The 22,178-nt window shown below is 39.0% G+C and overlaps 1 protein-coding gene and 1 long non-coding RNA gene across 2 annotated transcripts; one reads left to right on the top strand and one right to left on the bottom strand.

Annotated features, from left to right (window-relative positions):
• The first annotated feature begins 531 nt into the window (after nucleotides 1-531).
• LOC122066775 lies at nucleotides 532-2,965 on the top strand. The gene is made up of 2 exons (XR_006136466.1): nucleotides 532-812; nucleotides 2,615-2,965. It is a non-coding gene; the product is annotated as an uncharacterized LOC122066775 (long non-coding RNA).
• Nucleotides 2,966-7,205: 4,240 nt separating this feature from the next.
• LOC122066774 (sugar transport protein 10-like) lies at nucleotides 7,206-10,457 on the bottom strand. The gene is made up of 4 exons (XM_042630608.1): nucleotides 10,230-10,457; nucleotides 9,212-9,537; nucleotides 7,991-8,617; nucleotides 7,206-7,870 (listed from the first exon to the last, which is right to left on the bottom strand). The coding sequence occupies exons 1-4, from the start codon at nucleotides 10,360-10,362 to the stop codon at nucleotides 7,412-7,414; spliced, it is 1,545 nt and encodes a 514-aa protein (XP_042486542.1). The 5' UTR covers nucleotides 10,363-10,457; the 3' UTR covers nucleotides 7,206-7,411.
• Nucleotides 10,458-22,178: the final 11,721 nt, after the last annotated feature.

Below are 22,178 nucleotides of genomic sequence, written 5' to 3'. Positions count from 1 at the left end.
AGAGCTACTGGTGGAAGGTGTTACCTTGTCACTATCAGCACTGGTGGTGCAGCCTACCCTTATGGATAGGATCACTATAGCCCAGACCACAGATGAAGGATTGCAGAATTCAGAAAGTAGCATTAAGTGTAACACCCTGATTTAATCTAACACCTTCTCTATGTCCAGAAAAAAATACAGAGGAAAAAAACTTGCATTGGAATGGTTAGCAGTGGTAGAATGCTTGGATGAGGGAGATGACCCTACCTATTGATGCCCAGCATGCCAGCATCACTGGAGAATTCATTAAAAAACATGGGCACAAAGGTACTATACCAATCCAGACTGAACTATGTACCTCAGATAGGAGAACATACCCAAAATTGGGCTAGATGGCAGCAATCGGCAGGTCCCAACCTGTTGGCTGGTGGAGTTGCCAAAAAAAAAATTGACAGTTGTCAAGTGGGGCCCACCCCTCTGTTCCACTATCCCCCATACTTCCATATGGATAGAAGCCTATTTTGGGATTGTAATGAGTATTTGACCTTAGTGGGCAAGAATATACATGAAAAATTATTAATGGTCAAAGAAATAGGTTATTATAAAGGTTCTAGCAAAACAGTCCCTGAAGCCTGTTTTGGCTGCACTATAAATATGGCTTAAGGACAGAATACCTCACCCTTAATCGAAATTTGCTGTTTAAGCACAATAAGGAGAAGAAGAAGGAAAGGAGAAGAAGAAGAAGAAGAAAAGAGAAGGAGAGAAGGGAAGAAGAGGAATTAGAGAGGGAGCTGTTGCATCTCAGGTAGCTCTTGGACTAGTACTGCACCCAGGTAAGTGTTGCTACCCCGTACAGTAGAAGAAATCGGTAAATTTCATCTAAATAAATAGCTAGGGATTGTAATCAGGTCCATTTGAATCAATTAATTGCCCAGTAGAAGAAATCCCAATTTTGGGAAGGGTTCTGAGACCTAGATGCATGAAATCCATCTCTGTAAACCTAGAATAAAGGACTTTCAGAAATTGGGTGAAATTTATACAAATTGATGTTGAATTAAGACTGAGTATAATTTAAATTTTGCAATAGAACAAAAGCAAAATTTTAATTTGGTTTAGAGTTGGATTTTTTGATGTGATGATCAGTATCTCTTCTCATAAAGCAACTACTGAACTATTGATGGGAGAAGGTAGTTTTAATGGTAGAATTATGACTACTACAGTCCTAATTAAATGGAAAATTTAAGGCAGATAGATTAATTCCGCAGAACGAATAGAATCTGGGTTTAATTCTGGAATTTTCTACATAATTGAAAGTATCAACGTAGGTTTAGCTAATAAAACCTCAGAAGTGGGTCAGTGTGTTGTCCACTTAGGCTACAAGGTTTCCTAATCAAAGGCAGACCAATTAGGCTTAGTAGTGACCCAAATTTTGGGTTTACAGTACACTGTCTCAGCCTTGGCAGCATCAAATTCTGTAGAAAAGGGGAACCGACAGGTACGAGAGGCTGGCCGGTGGCTACCAGGATGACTTGCCAGTGGGGGTTCCTGAATATAGATACGCTGTTGTGATGGACAATAAACCTCCTGTGCATGAATGGGACTTGTTGAGATCGTTTTTAGTGGAAATAGCCCCTATTGAGGAAAAGGGCCATGGTCGGGATCACACCACCCAAAAAGAATACTGATGTGGTCTCTTTAATGAATTGGCCTTATAGCAGAAAGGCAGTAAAAAGGGGACTATATATTGGAGATCCAATCAAGACCTGAATATTAGGGTTTTAAGTTAAAATAGATAGGTCGAGGCAGTAGAGTCATTTATTTATAGATATATGTACATACTGTGTAATTAGGAACCTAAATCACCGGCAAGGACGTTAAATCTAATTCAAGAATCTATCGCACAGGTGATTCGGGAAACAAGGTGAGTGGGTGTGGAGTTTATTTTCAGAGTGTTTCTTTATTTTGATTTATACCTATCACCATGAATTTTGGTGTGTTGCATTATATTATTATTACTGGTTTTGTGGAATGATGCACCGAAATACTGCAGAACTGAGAAAAGCAAAGGTGAATCAGGTAAGTCGGGACATGTGTGTGTGCCCGGAATTTACTGTGAATGTGTGAATGGTTAATGGTTGAAAGGCATCCTATAGAAGGTTTGTGGGATAGGATATATCATATCTTGAGTGCGACAACCCCTTATCAGTAGGGGGTGAGGTATTGACTAATCCCTTTACGTGGTTGCCTGATTAGCAATACACTTTTGAGGTAAGACAAACTGTACCTAGAGACTGATTGCAGCAGGGTATGATGTACTGTGCACTTGACTGCTAGGGTTATTAACCTAGGGGTTAGTCGGGGGACTGAGGTTCCTTCTGGGACTCGCTAACTCCTACCTACAACTAGCTTGTATCTCTAGAGCCCGACGTAATGGGAAAGTGGATACCACCTATGTTGCGTAGCACTAGACCATTTTTACAGACTTAGTAATGGACTAGAAAGTAGTGTAATTAAATAAATCCATTACCATCATATAAGGTGTGGATCATGTATTACATCATTTGTATTGTGTCTACTTGCCTACTCTGACCCCCTCACTAAGCATGTTCTCCCCATTTTATTCACTCTCTTTTAGATGACGAGACCAGTATTTTTCCGACTACCGGTGTTGATCTTATGGGAGTGGCCTTGGACCTTTTGGCCAATATTCTAGAGAATGAGACAAAGCATGGACCCGACTGTGGGTGTGATGACTGTGCCTTTGGAGGCTGACTCATTGAGTGTTATGAAACATATCACCAAAATTAATTTTTTTTGTCAGTATTCCGTTGTGTAATATATATTATGGTGTAGTGTATACTATGATGATCTGATCAATATGCGAACATTTTGGACATGAATTACGAAACACTTTTTGACTTGTAAAATGTATACCTTGTCATGTAGTGGACACTGGAATATATATGTATGTGGAACTTACTATGTACATGATTTAGTTCCTGTGGTGTTATGGTTGTGGAATCCCTAGCTTGTAATCCTAGAGAATCAGGTTGACTGGATATAGTAAGGTGCCCAGTGCCACATACCTTTCCTAGAGAAGGCAGGGCGTGCCATTAAGAAAGTAAAGCAAAAGGGTAGGAGTTTTACTCATGATTGATGAGCGAATCTTCAAATATAAGGGAACATTGTGTGTGTCCGAAGATGGTGATATAAGAGACCTATTTTGACAGAAGCACACAACTCTCCGTACTCGATACACCTTGTAGACACCACATTTTGTCAATCCTGGAAGGGCTATATCAAATTCGTCAATCTTTTGCTTCTTAGAACTAGGTTCTTCATATGACATCCTCTTCCAAACACTTTTCCTAACAATAGTGTCCCTCAGGCGAGGCATCTCTGTTAATGGTCTTTCAAAAGCAAGGAACCACTACGAATACTTGTGAGTGATACAAATGAATGATGTAAACTCACCATTAGTAAAAAAAACACACATTTATGACAAGCCTTGGCAATATGAAACGTTGTCGCAGAGTCAGAAATCAAGAAGGAGAAGCTCCATTGGATCCTTGGGAATAGATTGCATGAGACAATTTTTTTGACTTATGATTCTACTAGGAAAGTAGAACGAGGTGTCGGTCAGCCCCAACATCCTTACATAGGTATAACCACCTGAACTTATCACCGTCTTGTCCTCCAACAACCAGCGGACTTCCCGGTAACACACATTCTTAAACAATGCAACCCAGTCATCAAATGTGTAGACATCTTCAATAGTGACACGAGACTCGTACAAAGATGTGCGAAAATGTGTGTTAACAAGAGGGTCACCAAAGCCAGGCATCCAATGAGACAAATCTATGTTAAACAGTGTAAAACATTAGTTCGACAAACACCGAAGCATGAGTACAATCACAACAATAATGTGAAAAAATGGATTACCTGAAGCAAGTAAGGATTTCCCATAAAAGATTCCCCAAGGATGGAGTTCTCCATAAATCAGCCAATCCAGACCAAGCATAGTCTCAACCAACACAATTGGTATGATGTCAAATCTCATTTTTTAATTAACTCACAAAGGTAATAATGATGGGAGAAGCACCATGACAACATGCCCTCATTTATCTTAGCCCTAAAAATGTGGGAGAGGGAGAGAAAGAAGGAGAAAAAAGAAGAAGAAGAAGAGGAAGAAGATGAAGGGAAAGGAGGCTCGGTCACCCTCTCCGGCTGTTGTCGAAACTTCTAAAGGTAACCCTTTTCCTCTCCACTTTTGGGTTTTGGTGGGTTGGATTTCTTGGTTTTGCTAGGTTGGTGGGGTACACATCAACCATGATGACTTTGGATAGCCAGGATAGTGTGGATTGCACTATTTCATACCCCTTCCTGAGCTCCAAAAGTGTTTCCCAGGCTCCAAGAATATTTTTAGCTCAATATTGGGTTTATGGTTTCGGTTTAAGATTCGGTGCAACTCTTGATTGGCCCGGTGAATAAATGATCAGCTGGACTTAAATGAAAGATGGGAAGACCCTCTACAAACACCATGAAACCAAGCACAACCATCAGACCTGAGGTGGTTCAACCCCGAAGTGAATATCACACTCTAGGTTGTCATCGGTAGTACCATAGATAGCTAAAACGTCTACCAGTGAACATCCATTGGTGGATGGGCCTAATAGAAATGAGCCTCTGTGTAGGCCATCAGTAGAACCCATCAATAGATCTATAGACCAGTGATTTCTACTAGTGACATCTACCGCATTTCTTAGATGTATATCTATAAATTGGTCTCTGTTTATGTCACTTATAGGACCCACCAATAGATCAAACATCTACCTGTGAAATCTACCAATGTACCCTATTGAACTGTCCTTAAGGAAGTTTTGGAGATTGTTAAGGGACCTTCTAGGGACTCTTTAAGATACTTTTTGACACCTATTATGCTTGTAATTGGGATATAGACAATCACTTTTCAGTGAGGCCTAGAGGGGGTATTTCAGGCATTCTTCTTTGGGAAATTATTCACCTAATAAATCGACATGGTGAGTGATGGTCTAACTTATTTTGGAGTGTTTTAAGCTATGAAAATGATGAATGCCATATCATACATTTGCTTTAAATTTATAATTTCATGTATTCTTTATTTTGAATTATATCAAATGTTTGTATGTGAAACTATTGATGTGAATGTTGTTGTGAACTGGTGGGATCCGGGGTGGCCAAGGGAAATTTTGATACTATGATCGCCACGTTGTTGTATTCATCATGCATTGTGTGTGCATTAGAGTAAGACCTGGAAATTGGTTGTGGTGGGGTCGATGTATGATTCTGTTATTGTGTACACCATACTAATTACATGTATGCTAGAACTAGGCTTGGACATAGATGCGGGGTGGCCAATGATAATTTTGGTAGCACATTAGCCATACTAATTGTATCATTATGAAAGAACATGTTGATTATTGCGGTTAGGAATAACTACCCTATGCTATGACCCCGTGCCAGCAAGGGGTGAAGTGTTGGATAACCCACTGTCATAGGTTCAATGAGACTTTTTAGGAAGCCACTTCTGCGGTACAATGCAAATAATACCATAGGAAAAACTAATCCGATGTGACTGATGTATGATTTTGGTACCGTGGATGCCAAAATGGGGTTACTAAGGTTTTTGGGTGACCAAGGGAATATTCCGGGGCTGACAGAATTTTAATCGCAACTAGGGTTTTTATCTTTGGGTGATTAATATGTGATTTTTGGGACTAGGGATACTACCTAATGTGTTTCAGTAGCATTATACTAGACTTTGTTGTTTTCTAGGTGGATAATAATACAATGGACTACATCATTTACACATCATGGATTATTTGTGTTTGCTTGTATGAACCATATCCCTCACTGAGCTAGTTGGGCTCACACCACACATGAATATTTGTGTTTGCTTCCATGAATGTACTCCATCTCTCATTGAACTAGTTGGAGCTCATACCACATGCATTTTGCTTTTAGATGTTGATATAGATATCATGTTACCAATGAGTAGCGATACTTACTTGTCCATGGCTAATTACGGTGGTGACTGGTGGACACTGGAGCTGAAGAAGCAGATTGTGCATGTAGCAACTATGCTCATATTGCACCATGAGTTGAGATTAATGCTACCCATCATCATTTTGTGTATTTTTGGATGTTATTATCTTGGATACTTTACTGTATATATCTTGTATTTAATTGGAGATATGCTTGTTATATCATTATAGTATCACTTTTAGTCCTCCTGAGTACTTGAAATTTGTTTATATATATATATATATATTCTTATTCCATTGCACCTTATTTTAGATTGGTTCTTGTTATAAATTGTGAGGGTAAGGTACTGCTTCAGAGATCCTAGCAGTCTTGTGGGATAGCGCTCAGCATCCTAGTCACATTGTCGGTAACCTATGTGGGGTGGGGTGTGACATATGGTTCATTAAAGCCACAAGTAATTGAGATTAATAAAGAAAAAATGGATGACCAACTAGCTTCTCTATTTTTTTTTTTTACCGTAGTTTCCATTCTAAATAATAATAAAAAAAGATCCATTGATTATAATCCTTGGAGACAATTAAAATTAAAATTATATTTTTTTGGGGGGGGGGTAAGAAAAAGGAAAAAAAAAAAAAAACACGATTATCCAATTGGGTACTATTATAATCACGATATAACGACTAACTTTTTAGATAAAAAAAAAGGCAAGATAACGCTACCCACTTGCCTGACCACTCTGTCAGTGCGTAGACCAATGAAAGGCTACTCGGATACATCTTCAACACATAAGGTAGGGGGCAGTATAGTCTTTTCGTGCGGCCTGTGTCTATACGTGGACACACACAAGAAATTAACTTCTTCAGCATAGGGAAGGGAGAATTCCATATGATTTACAACTGAACATGAAAGGGGGGAGGGTATAGTCGAGCAGAAATGTGAGCCAAAAAGATTAGTTCACATACCAAGCACCAACTTAATTCTTCTTAGCTTGTATAGTTGCTTCGAATTTTGGATGCATGCATTTAGATAATAATTCCTCAATTTTTGTATATATTATTTTTTTTTCCTGTATTTGAAAATTTCTAAATGTTTAAACTCGTATCATCAGTACACTCACATCTTAGGGAACTTTTTCCCATAGGAATTGTACTTAGATTTTTGTTACCTTTTCGATAAATACTTAGATTAGCAATGGAAAAACATTAACATAGAATACGCGGTGCATTTTGAATTATGAAAATAATTATTAATACATGCTGATAGGAAGGAAAGTGTACAATATTTTCTGCCTTTAGAAAACAATTTCTTCTCTTGTGTTAGAATAGACATTGAATATTAGAAGAAGAAGGAACGTTTCCTAAAACGCCTCCCTAGTCCTCTTGGTCGTCTTCCTATTTTGTCTATTCAGTCAAACAGTCTTCCCTGGGAGTTGGATGCCGCCGGTGATAGCCTCGTCTGGGATATACTTACCCCAGAACCAGTGTTGCTTCCATACTCTGCTTATCTCTTCTATTGGTACGTTCTTAGTCTCCGGCATGAAGAAGTAGATGAAGATTGTCATTATAATCTCCCATGCGGCGAAGAAGAAGAAGAGACCAAACTTCATGTGGCAAAGCAAGGTAAGGAAGAGCTGAGCTATAACAAAGGTGAAAAACATGTTAACAGATACATTGATAGCTTGACCTGCTGATCTGATCTCAAGTGGGAAGATCTCACTGGGAACTAGCCATCCCAATGGACCCCATGACCACGCGAAAGCCGCCACGTAAAGGCATATCATGACAAGGACTAGATTAGCATATCCCTGGCTCAGTGTTCCATCACCACTGACCCCAAACTTCAATCCAATGACCACTCCAACAATAATCTGTCCACCCACAAAGACACTCATATAAATAAGTTCAAAGTGTATGAATATATATGTGAGTAAGGGATCTCATTGTTCATGGGGTATTAGATTGTGAACTCAATGTTTAGATATGTATACCTGACAGACAATCATCTGAACACCACCTTCGAGAAACAAGAACCTTCGGCCATACTTATCGACGGTGAAAATGGATACCAAGGTTGCGAACACATTGACAAGGCCGGTGATGACAGCAGACATGAGGGAGGCATTGTCGCCAAAGCCCAATGTCTTGAAGAGAACAGGTGCGTAGAACATAATGACATTGATACCAGTGAACTGTTGGAAGAAGGGAATGAGAATGGTCAAGATGAGCTGAGGCCTGTATCTACGCTGCAGGATGTTTTTCCATGGGTGCTCAACCTTCTTTGAGTGTTCAGTTGCATCCATAAGGTCTTGGAACTCATCGTCGACATCGGAGGTGCCACGAATCTTCTCCAACATCGATTTCGCCTTCTCCATATGGCCTCTTTCAAGTAGGGAGTTTGGGGTGTCAGGCAATAAAAGAGAGCCGGCGGTCATTATAACTGCGGGAACTGCTGCGATAGCCAAAGACCATCTCCACCCATTTTGTTTCATCTGGCTTGTACCGTAGTTAACAAGATTTGCAACCAAAATACCAATTGTAATGGCCAATTGGAAGCCCATGTTGAGTGCTCCTCTTAGTTTTGATGGTGCCATTTCAGAAAGATAAACAGGCACAGACTGCAATCCAATTCAAATCGGAGAATATATTAAGGACAGACAAAGCCAAAATGTCTAGACAAGGGAAAACACCCTAAGCGAAGAAAGCCAGCCCACTAGGAGGTACAAAACCAAGCCCTAAGAACAGGGCCAAACGAACCCAAGACCCAGGATGGTGAAGAAACAAAAGCAAGGAAATGGGGGATACGATAAAAAAAAAAAGAAAAAAAAGCCACTCGAGTGGTAGGGGAAGAAAACAAAGAGAAAGAAACAGGAAAAAACTAGGGGGGAAGTGCATTTCTTTGAACAACTAAGGGGGGAAAGTGTTTCTTTTTGTACTTTTAGTATGACAAGTGTTTTTTCCTTGACTAGGGTATTAGTGTTATTCCATATGTGTACTCGAAAAATATGTATAAAAATGAAATCTTTTTATAATGAGATAATGCTATGTCACTTTTAATTTATTTTTGAAAATTCTATTATTCTTCTCTCTTATTATTAATTTTTATTTTATTTTATTATGACAAAGGCAATATGTCAAGTTTTAAATACATGGATAGAGGTGTTATTCAAACACTCCCAGTTAATTCAATATTCAATGATCATTTAACCTACCTGATTGCCGAAACCAACACCCACACCAAGTAGTAACCGACCAATGATAAGCATTGCCACATTGCTAGCAAGACCATTGATGATTGCACCTACAAGAAACACGGTCCCTCCTATCAACATTGAGAGTTTCCGGCCAAAGACTCTAGTTATTGCCGACGCAAAGAAGGAAGCTACCAGTGCAGCAATATAGAGTGAAGATGTGAAGGTGGTCAGTAGTTGACTGTCGAATTTGCAATACTGACTACTTTTATTTGTTTCTGCACTCATCTTCTTGTACACTGAGGGGAAGAATTTCTCAAGAAATTCATTCATGGAAGTCACTCCCCCTGAGACCAAATCAGAAAACCAATAAAAAAAAAGCATGTTAATAATTAGGAATATTATAAAAATAATCATCTCCCCATGTGGGGAGAAGAGTTACCCTTCCCATATCGAATCCCACTAGACGACAACTCAGAGCAATTAATGCATCTATCATTGATTCTTGGTTTGATACTCATGAATGGTGGGATCTCATGAGAAGATCCAAACTCGTTAAGAATGCAATTTACAATGTTGGTTGATACCCATAGATGGTGAGATCTCATAAGAGAATCTAAACTCATCGAGAATGCAAATAAACTCATTCATATTATTAAAATAATCAGCTCCCTACATTGGGAAAAAAGTTAACTTCCCTATATTGAATCCCAAAGTTCAAGCAATATCAGGACCATGACTTAGAGCAATCAATGCGTCATTCACTAATGATTTGATACCCATGGAAGGTGGGATTTCATGAAAGGCTCCAAACTCATTGAGAATCCAAATAAACTCATTAATAGTATTAAAATAATCTGCTCCCTACATGGGGAGAGAAGTTATCCTCCCTATATTGAATACCACAGCTCAAGCAATGTCCGGCCCATGAATCAGAGCGAGTAATGCATCATTGATTTATAACTTGATACCTCATGAAAGATGGGATCTCATGCAAATTAACAGTACTACTTCTTGATTAGTCTAATAAACCCATTACCTGAAATCCCAATATCATATCCGAAAATAAGACCACCGGAGGCGGCCACAAAACAGGTGACGAACACGAAGGCCGTCATCCCTCCGGAATAATTCTTGATGGGCCCAGTGGATACCATAGCTCCTCCCGCCATCTTGCAACAAACCTGTCAAGTCTTTGGCTTCTGAACTTCAAAAAGATCTATCGCTAAGATGAACTTAGCTTAAGATCTTCTTGAGATGTTTGATTTTTGATTCCAACTCCCTTTTATACAAATCCAAAACAAGTCTCTGTTGCTGTAATAACGGGTATGTGTTAACTGTTCTTACTCAACTATGCGCCTTTTTTGGTCCTTGTACATATCTCCTGTCCACTCTTATCCATTTTTAGTGGTTCTTTCTGTTTCAAATACTTTATTTTTATGGTATATATTTAATGAAAATTTATAAATTATTTAATAATTTGATCTTACTGTTAGATTCAGATGACAGTTATTTTAAGTATATAGACAGTTGGGCTCCTCTGTTAGGATCCTAAAAGCTGTGAAAATAATAGTTTTGGACGCTTGTGATGACCTGCTACCTTTAATTAAGCTTTGAAGTGATAAGGGCGAGATTTGGGCACACCAAAAAATAGGGCTTTCCAAAATGACACCTCATTTAACTGATCTTTCAGTTGAACATGTCTTAAAACAATGGGATTAGTCAAATTCAATACTGGTGTCATATTCTACCATCTGGCAGGTTAGGGACCACATTTTATCAAAAGAAAAGGACATCTTATCTTACTTATATGCTAAGTTTGAGTCTAATTTTGATCGTTTAGAAAAAAATAAAATAAAATTTGAGCACTTGAAAATACAAAGAAAGAGTACCCAGATAAACAAGAAAAATAAAATAAAATAGAAAAGAAGGGAATCCGTTGGGTCATTTGGTTGCGTAAAGACCCGAAATTCGGCACATGACTTACGTGGTGGTGCCAAAGAAATGGAGGAAGAAGAGTAACAGAAGATGGGAGCGGAAATCAAAACCCAAAGAAAACTAATGCATTGAGTATCAAAACTTTATTTCTTGATTCTTTGCAAGAATAACCAAAAGAACCGACCTACACTCTTAACGAGTGTATGCATTTATAACTTACTTTTCAAATGCAGCTTTACTTCTCAAATTTGGAGGGAAATTTGAAGTCTATGCTTTCCCTCAGGCCAGACTAATTCATATTTGTTTTAGAAGCTTAGTGCATGGGGAAGGAGTTTTTAGGAGACTCCATCAGTCTGATCGACAAGTTGGTATTTTACTCTACTATTTCTCATCTTTGGATGGAGAGAAATATTAGGATTCCCCCTCCCCCCACCTCCCCCCACCACCCCCCAAAAAAAATAAAAAATAAAAATAAATCCTAATTTTAAGAGACATAAAGACGGATGTTCATGACAGATGTAAAGTGTCAACCTTGAAGGTAGAATCCGTTAGGAATTTATTCCTTGTTCAAAAATGATCCCATTGTCTTGGTTTCATGATTATTGATCACGGTGTGTTCTCCCAAGTTTGGCTATTTTGGGGTATTGGGCTGGTTTTATTTCTTTATAAGTCCTTCCGCTGTGGTGGTGGTAGAGTCAGAGCAACAAATATTGATAAAAGCTGAGTTGAAGCAATCGACTAATGTGGTTACATTTGTCCATGCCAATTGCTTTTGTATTGGTAGAAGAGATCTATGGTTGGAATTAGTAGCTATTTCCTCAATTGTTCCTTGGTTGGTGACTGGTGACTTTAATGCTAGCCTTGAATCCCAAGAAAAATAGGATATGGTTCTTTCAAAATGGGGTCTGCGGCTGAGTCTAGAGCCATGGTGGATGCATGTTCCCTTATCCAAGTGCCTTCGTAAGGTAGGAAGTTCACCTGGTCAAACAACAGAAGGAGAGGAAATGTGGTGGCAATATTGGAGAGAAGTTTCTCTAATGACGTTTGACTTCTTCTTATTTTTATTTATTTATTTTTGTCTCATCAGACAATTCCCCTCTAACGATATCGTTGAGGTGATGCTGAGACCGCAAAATTGTCCTTTTTCATTTTCATAATTTCTGGATAGAACATATTGATTTTTGCCTTATTATTGCTCAGTCCTAGCAAGCTCTATGTGTGGGGCCTTATGTTTCTATTTTAGCTCAAATACGTAATAGGTTAAAGCCTATGCTAAGAGCTTGGATTAGAAATACTTTTCCAAACTTTAATGTGGCAATGGTAGAAGCTAAAAAAGAATTGAATCTCATTCAGAAGCAAATTGGAGTTAATAGCCTAACCGATCTTTTATTTGACTTAAAGGGGGATGTAAAAGCCTCATATTGGAAGGCTCTAGAGAACCATGAAAAGCTTTGGGATGAAAAGTCATGCATTAGATGGATGACCCAAGGGGATAGAAACTCTACGTTGTTTCATTTGGTAATGTAGACAACCAATTTTTTCACCCTCCCCTGACTATGATGACTCATGGATCGTGGACACAGCCCTTTGATTTCAACCAACGGAGATAACAACTGACTAAAGTAATCTGGTCCCAGACCCCCCTTCACACCTAAAACCTAGAAACCTTAAATCCCGAGGAAAAAAAGAGGGATCCGATTATGACATGACATATACGAAGGAATCAGGTCCAAGTACCCACAAGGATGGGTAGTGCTTAGAACCATGATTCGAACGATATATGGAATGCCAAAATCGGACCATAAGATCTCCTATAATCATCCTCGGAAGTCAAGACCTATATGCACAACTAGATCGGAATCTGAAATATTCCCTATGTTACTCCCGTGCCCTAACCTAGTCTAATTTGGACTTTTGTGATAGATCTCGGACCGAAGATATGGAATATCAATGGGTTTTGGCTCACGGAAGCTCATTACAAGAAGGGAAGGAATGACCCCACTTGCTTGTGCATCCATACCAATCTAACTGGAGAGGATTCAAGCCTTCAGACCCTAAGCGGTACGTGACCCAATACCTCCCTACCCTAGTCCTGGCACGTACAAAATTTCCGGAGGACCATACACACAACCTAGGGCAACCACTTGTGGAATGACCAAGTAAGGAAAGCAAGCATTCAACGCAGTACACTGCCTTGACCACTGGAAACACATGGGCAAGATCTGGTGGCCCATTATGCTACCAAATGGGTTTTGATGCCCATGGGTCCCACCCCTACATCGTGTCTAGTGTCGTATGACCTCACATACTCTCCCACACCCCTCCCCATGACTTGAACACCCTATAAGTCTAAGGAAGTGGGCCCATGTGTCCTGAATTGCGGAATAACCTACTCGGACTAGATAAGGGCCAACCAAACAGGCCCTTAGCAAATAACTTACCATAAATAGGGGAGGTGAGTTCATTTCTCACCTCTTATTTGTCCAAAACATGGGAAGGAGAGAAAATAAGAGAGAAAGAAAGAGAAGGAAAGAGAAGAAGAAGGAAGAGGAGGTAGGAGCTCACCTTGACTCCTGGCTTCACATCTCGTTGTCAGAATCTTACCGGAGGTAGGTGCTACACCCTCTACTACTCTCTTTCTTCATTTTGACCTGGTATAGTTGAGCAAGGAAGTGAACCATGACCCCGACACCTCCTAGAGCTCAGGTGAGTGTCATTTCACTCCCCCGGTGTGATTATTGAGCTTAAACCAAGCCAGGTGAGCTCCAGCAACACTTGTGACCAAATGACTAGTTAGGGTTTCCATCATTCAGATGCCGTATCTCCCAAATGGATAGATGGAATCAAAACTTCTTTGGCTTAAAATGGAAGCGGGGAGATCCCCTATGAACTCCATGGAACAAATCCTAGTAATTGGACCCGAGCCGAAAAACCCCAATCATATAGTCTGTACTCAAATTGCTTGTATGCTAGTTAGACTTGGAAATTGATGTGATGTGGCTGATGGATGATTTTAGTATCGTATTCCATACTAACTATATCATTATGCAAGGCATGTAGAATATTTGTGGTTAGGTGACGTTCCCTGTGCTACGTCCCTTTACCAATATGGGGTAAGGAGTTGGATAACCTAGTGGTGGTATATTTAATGAACCTTTTTGGAATGCCACACCCTCAGTATGATGTGATTGTTGTCAGAGGTGGAAAATAGTTTGTCGTAGCCAATGGTGATTCTGGTGCCATGACTGCTTAAAGGGGGTTATTAGGGGTTAGTTGGGTGATTGATGTGCGAGTTTCAGGACCAGGGATACAACCTAATGTGTCGTAGTAGCATGAACTTGACTGAGTTGTAATAATCAAACGACTTGCGTCATTCGCATCATGCACTCATGTCATCATGAATAATATGTATATTTGTTTTGGGTGTGCATGAACCCCACCCCTCATTGAGCTAGTTAGAGCTCGCCCCTCGTATATATTGCTTTTTAGATGATGATGATGTAGGTACCATGGTGCCACTGAGTTGTGACTCTACTTCCTCTGGACCCGAGTACGGGGTGACAGACCGGTGGATGCCAGAGGCTGAAGAGCATGACCAGGATTGTGGCTGTGACACCTGTGCCTATTCGGCACATTGAGAGGCTTGGCTACCCCTTTTGTTATTTTGATACTGAATTGATTAATGGTATTGTTATTGGACTTAATATATGTAAGTCATAGGTATATGTAATTCAACAACTTGGTTATGGATATATGTTATCATTAGACACTCCCCCATTTGAACTATATTTTGTTATTTTATACTCTGATTCCACTGCAATTGTTCTTATGGTTCGGTGTTGTGTGGTTGTAAATGTTAAGGTACTGCTATCAGAGATCCTGGTAGAGGTGTAAGATGGGTAAACGTATTACTTATATCGTTGGTATCCCATAACGGGGATTGGGGTGTGACAGCTTGGTATCAGAGCGAGATGCTCTGCCTTAACTCACAACCTAACCGAACCTTGATTTCTTAGGGATTAGGATTAAAATAAAAATCTCAAGACAACTAATAATAAAAATGCATAAAGTAGGAGACAAGTGTAGGTGTGAAGGCCATTTCATTATATAAAGAACATGATTATATAAGCTTACACCAAATTTTCTCAAATAAAATGACTAAAAGTAGAAAATCCTAATCTAGCCTAAATTTTTTGGAATTCAATTGATATAAGCAAAGAACAGAAAATAAAAGTGCACAACTAAACCTAACACACTTCAACTGGAAACATAAAAGCCGGCTATGCCGAAAAGCAAAAAATAGGGAAATCCTAAAACTACTATGGAACCATAGGCCACTACTCCTGCTGCTCAGGCTAATGCTGCTCTTGGTCCTGAGCTTGGCCTTAGTTTTGACTTTGACCTTGTACCCCAGACCTTGGCATAGGGACTCCAAAGTATAGGACCATCCATTGAATCTGTCTCTCAATGGTGGCAACCCAACCATCAGGGAGGCAGTAGCTCCTATCCACGCTCTATATAGTTGTCCCTTCTCCTCAGGATGTTGTTGGTGTATCCAGATGGGCTATCACATCATTCAGCCCGTAAGGCCTCAAGCCCCTAGAACCCATTGGAAGAAGAGGCCACTGTAGTCCCCACAGTCCTTGAGGGTGGTGGTGGAAATACCCCTGGGGTAGGCATACCATGTTGGACAGGTGGATCAACACCCTCTTGATCTCCTTCTTGATCCTCCTCTTGGTCACCCCCATTACCACCTCCCTGCTGGTCCTCTACATCCAAGGGTTGTCGCTCTTCTTCATCACCTATAATCACCTCATCCATGTTGAGGGTCATCTTCTTCAAGGACTCTTGGTTGAAGTCGATGGCATCAACCCCAAGTCTCTCCTAATCCTCTAGTTTCACCCCAAAGTGCTTGAACACCATCATCAGTAGCTTACCATAATAGAGGTTCCTAGATCTACGGTGCTCGGCCTTCACCACCATAGTCCACATCAGTAAGTAGGGAAGACAAAGTGGAATATAGTAGATTACCTAGGCCTATAGTACGGACACCTCGTTGTAGTGCCCACTTATAGGATGTTCAGTTGAACCATCCTACAAACCACCTTTGGGGTGGCACAATAGTTAGTAGTGCGGTGCCACCCGAAACCCTCCTTTGTAAGCATGTTGTCCAACTCCTGCTGGATGTCAAAATTTTGAAATTCATAGGACAAGGTTTTGGGAGGACAGTAAGCCAACTCTCCTTGATTGGAGATCCTCAGGATGGCTACCAACTCTGCCATGTTGAAGGAGATGTCAACACCATTCACTCGTGATGTGATCCTTATGTCCTCAATGCCACGGTTCTTACACCAAAGGTTGCAGTAGAAGTGGCACACCAGTCGAGGATAGTACAGCCTATCCGGCTTTAGAATCTGATACCAGCCCAATTCCTCAAACCGTTGATGGATACAGAATTGTCAAAAGTCCCTCAAAGTCTCCCAACGGTCTTGCTTGACCACAGAGCAAAACCAAAAGTGATCGTATTACTCCTCTACAGGGAGAGCTCGTTGTTGCTGAGTGGCGAAACGACAGGGGAGAGCTGTACATCCAGACATGATCACAGAGGACAAATACCTACGATTTTGAAAAATCAAAACCTAAGTTAGGGGAGAATGCCCAAATCAAAATAAAAAACCTCATGTTTGAATTTTAAAAGTAACTACAAGCATACGGATCAGTGTAGTTAACGGGTCGAACACAAGGAGAGCAACCACTTTATTTTAAGCTTCTTTTAGTAATGCAAAAGTGTAACGATTGATTATGGTGATCTACTTCTAACTATCGTCCTAACACAAATGCATCTAAAAATGTCCTAACCAACACATCTAGGGAAATTGGAATTGAAATTAAAAATTGAACAATCTAACCATTCACATTTAATCCTAACCATTTGTCATCTAGGAATTTAACCACACAATTAAAAAGCAAATAATTGAAATAAAAAGTGCTGAAAAGTAAATAGAAAAAAAAGAATAAAGCTAGAGAGAGACACACAAGTAGGTATCTATACTTAGCCCAAGGGATGCACCATAAATAATATGAGCTTCCCTACTTGACCAGAGAGTACTCTTACAAGGGCTTTTCTACTTTGCTTTAGAGGAAGGGATGCAATATAAATAATCAAAATGAAAAGATGGTTCCATTGCTAGAGAGGGGCAAAGCCAACGCATAATCTAGCCATGAACCTTTGGGAAAAGGGAGAGTAATAATGTAAAACTAAAAATTTAAAACCTAATTTAAGAATGAAAGGGTAGTAAGAAGAGGGAATGAGAGGGGGTGAGAAGACTACTGTAGAAGCCTACTTACTTGAAATTAAAAACTTGATTGAGGTTTGAAATACTACCAGTACTAAGAATCAGATCTGGAATAAACCAATTCTGAAATTGCTAATACTAGAGAAGACAAATCTTAAGAGAAAAACTGAACTTTAAAGAGATGCTCCACAACTTGTTCTTGTCACCTAGAACTAGGCCTAGAACTAGAATTTAAAATTATTACACTTTTGAATAACTTGAATAACATAACCCATAAAAATAAAAGACATTGAATTAATGAAATAAAACCAATTACAAAATTAAGAAGAATTTGAACTAGAACTAGAATGAGAGCATAACTAAAAATTAGAGAAAAAGAGATCAAGAGAGGGACAACCCTTTAGGGTTCGTCGGACTCCCTTTTATAGGGAATAGGGGAGAGAGGAGGACATCCAAGGGTGGATCCCCTTGGACGATTTTGATGAGGCGGATGGGAAGAGAGAGAAGAGAAAATAGGAAGTAGGGGATTTTTGTTATTTTTTGCTTTTTTTCCTATATTTTTTTCTTCTCTTTTTGCTTAAATCGATTATGATGAGTAAGAGAGAGAAAATCTTCAAAAAAAAAAAAAACTCTAAAAAAAATGGCAGCTAAGAGGTTCAAACTTGAGACCTCCTAATGAGTAAGGGATTTTGCACACCACAACTCATCAACTACGCGAGGTAGTTGTTGTTACCAAAATGAATCTTCAACCACTTAAGGGGGGTCCATCAATCCTTATTGACATTTGAAATACTTCTTATACACCTAGGACAAGTGCAAATGGGCTGGTTCTGCATCTCGGTTAGTTCTGATCCATTATTCTTTTTTTGGCCTGAAAGAATAATCACTTGTATAGGTGACCAAACGGATGTGTACTTTTAATTGAACCCGTCCATCTTGCTCAAAATTTTGTCCTCTTCGTAACCATGAAAAGTAATGGGACCTCTTTGCATGTAAAATTGGAGATACGATGTTTGATAGTCCTTAAGGCCTTTAAAATATAAAACCTGCAAAAAGAGAGTAAAACCCAAGGTAGCTCCATTCTAAATATGTAAAATGCATGCTTTTATAACATAGATTTTACACATAAATGTGCTCATTAGAATTCTCCCATACTTAGACTTTGCTAGTTCTCGAGCAAAACAAAATGAAAAAAAATAAAAACAAAAAACCTAACTCACTTTCATAGGAATCATGATTGCACTTAGCATGTGCAATAAGCCTTTAAACCCCTAGGTCACCCCTAGTGGACGAGTTATGTCTAATGGGTGTTTGTAGTGAATATACACCCAAAATTTAGAAAAAAATGAAATCCTAACCTTGGCTAAAGATAAGGACCATACGTATCCAGAGCAAAGATTAATCATCTTTCACTTGATCTAGGGACCCCCATACTTGAACTTTTATTACCCTATACCGATTTCAAATACAAACATATTTCTTAATTTAGAACTCACCTTGTCTCTTCCAAAACATCCTTATCTTAAGGCAAAACCACTTGTGAAGTAACAGGGAACTCAGGACTAAGGCGTTGAAGTGTTTTTGACCAAACATGTTACCAAGACATTGATGACATTTACACATACTTTCCTGTTGTGTGATTTTCTCTCTTTTTTTTTTTTCATAATAACTCTATCCTAATCCACTACTATTGGCCTGAATGACATGGTGGAGCAAATACCAGACACCCAAGTTACTATGTAGCTTCGCTTTTTGCATATGCCCACATAGACAGCGATGCCAGAGTTCTTTCAGAAATTTCTTCCCTAAGAGTTTTGATCAAGACACCATGCTTCCTCAAGCACAATGCCCTGTCTAGTTCTAAGAAAATCAACACTTACTTTTCATTTATATTACTTTCCACACTTCATTTAAATTGTGTATTTGTCAACACATGCCAAATTAAAAAAAAATGTCTCAACTCCAAATCAAGAGTACAAGGAGCCTATAGATTTACATATGGTCCACCACAGTAAAACAAGGGTTTGTTATTTTTCAAAAGAAAGTCCCATCTCAAGACATAGGCTTGTTTCTTTTTTCTCATTAGCATTTTTATGGGTTCAAGATGGGTACCTAAATTGAAACTCTTACTTTCTTACATCAAGCAACTGAATGGTATGGCCATTAGCCAAAAGTCAAAGTAGGACTTATATCCTTAGCAAACTTAAAAACAAAAACAAAAACAAACAAAAACAAAGGGAAAAAGCAAAAACAAAAAGAACTGATTTCTCTCCCCCACACTTAAGTCATGAAATGTTCTCAATGCATGAAAAAAAATTAAAGCAAAGACAATGCAAGGGGGTCATACCTGGTTAAAAGTTAGTCATCAGTGTAAAGAGGTTCATGGAGATCTATGACCTCTTCACTAGCAGCAGTAGGAAGCTCGAGGAATGATTTTAAATACTAACCATTAACCTTCGAAATTACCCTTGTTCTTAGGTTCAGAGTCTCCACAGCCCCTTAGGGATTTACATACGGACAATGAATGGGCCATCACATCGGGATCTAAGCTTTTTAGGGAAAAGATGCAACCGATAGTTGTACAATAAGACCTTATCACCTATTACAAAAGATTTACGAAGAATGTGATTATCATGGAAAGCTTTGGTCTTTTCTTTGTAAATCTTAGTACTTTCATAGACATCATTCCTATGTTCCTCCAACTTAGATAGTTGGAGGCTATGATGAATACCAGCATCAGACAAACCAAAGTTGAGCTTTTTGATGGCCTAAAAGGCCTTATGCTCCACTCAACTGGTAAGTGACAGGCTTTCCCATACACCAAACGGTAGGGAGACTGACCAAGGTCGGTCTTGAATGTAGTCCGACGGGCCCATAAGGCATCAATTAACCTAAGGGACCAATCCTTACGGTTGGGATTAACAGTTCTCTCCAAAATTTGTTTGATCTACCTATTAGACACCTCCACTTGGCCACTAGTTTGGCGGTGATAAGGGATAGATAATTTATGGGTGATCCCATACTTTTTCATCAAGGCCTCAAAAGGGCGATTATAAAAATGAGTACCCCTATCACTAATTATAGCACGTTGATGAGCACATTTATGTGTGAAATCTAGGGTAGTAAAACATGCATTTTACATATTTAGAATGGAGCTACCTTGGGTTTTACTCTCTTTTTGTAGGTTTATATTTTCAAGGCCTTAAGGACTATCGGGCGCTATATCTTCAATTTTACACGTAAAGAGGTCCTATTTCTTTTCATGGTTGCGAAGAGGACGAAATTCTGAGCAAGATGGACGTGTTCAATTAAAAGTACACATTCGTTTGGTCACCCGTACAAATGATTATTCTTTTTCGGGTCAGAAAAAGAATAATGGATCAGAACTGAACTGAGATGCAGAACCAGCCCGTTTGCAATTGTCCCAGAGGTACAAGGAATACTCCAAATGCCAACAAGGATCGATGGACCACATCATTAAGTGATTAAAGATTTGTTTTTGGTAACAACAACTACCTAGTGTAGTTGGTGAGCTATGGTGTACAAAATTCCCTTGCTCACCAAGAGGTCTCAAGTTCGAATCTTATGGTTGTTTTTTTTAGAAGATTTTGTTGAAGATTTCCTGCTTTTCACTCACTTAAAGCACTAAGGGCATGGAAGGAATTTCCACATCAAATTAGAAGCAAGCAAAATCGTGGAAGGGTTCCTGTGCAAGAAGAGAAGAAAAAAAAGGAAAGAAAAAAAAAAGAGGAGAAATAAAGATTGTCCAAATCTTCTCTCTCCTCCACATCATCATCCACCAAAAGATTGTCCAAATCACATAAAGCAAGAAGGAAGAAAATCGTCCCTAGGAGAGAGAAAAAGAAGAAAAATAAATTAGAAAAAAAAAGAAAGAAAATAAGAAAAAAATTATAGGAAATTTATTTCTCTCTTCTCTCTCCTCCACCTTAGCACTTTTGGTCTCAAAAGATCTCACAATCAATTGTGGGTTTCTCTCTTTTAGGAAAGAGAAATTTGTTACCCTACCTCCCCATTCCCTATAAATACAATTCATGTAAGAGAAGGGGAGACAATTCATTCTTCTTCTAGTTTTTTTAGTTGCTCTCTCTTTCTCATGCTCTCTCTTTAGTTTTAGTTCTTCTCTATTTTTGCTTTAACCACTTTTGTAATAGTTTTTTTTTATTTCAATTAATGCAAGCACTTTTTTATTTTTATTCAACCCTTTTATGTTTATGATTTATGCAATTGAGTTGTAATTTTTTTTTTAAGTTATAGTTCTAGGCTTAGATCTAGGTGACAAGATCATGAGCCGTGGAGCAATTGTTTTTCAAGTTCAAGCATTGATTCAAGTAAGTAGGCTCCTTCAGTAGTCTTCTCTCCCCCCCCTCATTCCCTCTTTTGACTACCCTTTCTTTCTTAATTTAGGATTTTAATTTCAGTCATTACATTATTGCTATCCCTTTCCCCCAAGGTTCATGGCTAGTGTATGTGTTGGCTTTGCCCCTCCTAGCCATAGAACTATCAATTTATTGTTTTTCTTTTAATTGTCTCCCTTTCCTTAAAGCCAAGTAGAGTAACCCTTGTAAGAGTGACTCTCTGGTCAAGTAGGGAAGCTCATATTATGATGCATCCCTCGGGCTAAGTAGAGAAACCTACTTGTGAGTCTCTCTCTAGCTTTATCCCCTTTCTTTTACTTTATTTTTATTTCAGCTTTTATTTTTTTCCTTTATTTATTTATTATTATTATTTTTTAA

The sequence above is a fragment of the Macadamia integrifolia genome, unplaced genomic scaffold (genome assembly GCF_013358625.1).
Source record: "Macadamia integrifolia cultivar HAES 741 unplaced genomic scaffold, SCU_Mint_v3 scaffold2576, whole genome shotgun sequence".
In the NCBI taxonomy this organism is placed as follows: Eukaryota; Viridiplantae; Streptophyta; class Magnoliopsida; order Proteales; family Proteaceae; genus Macadamia; species Macadamia integrifolia.
This window is presented reverse-complemented; position numbering and strand designations above follow the sequence as displayed.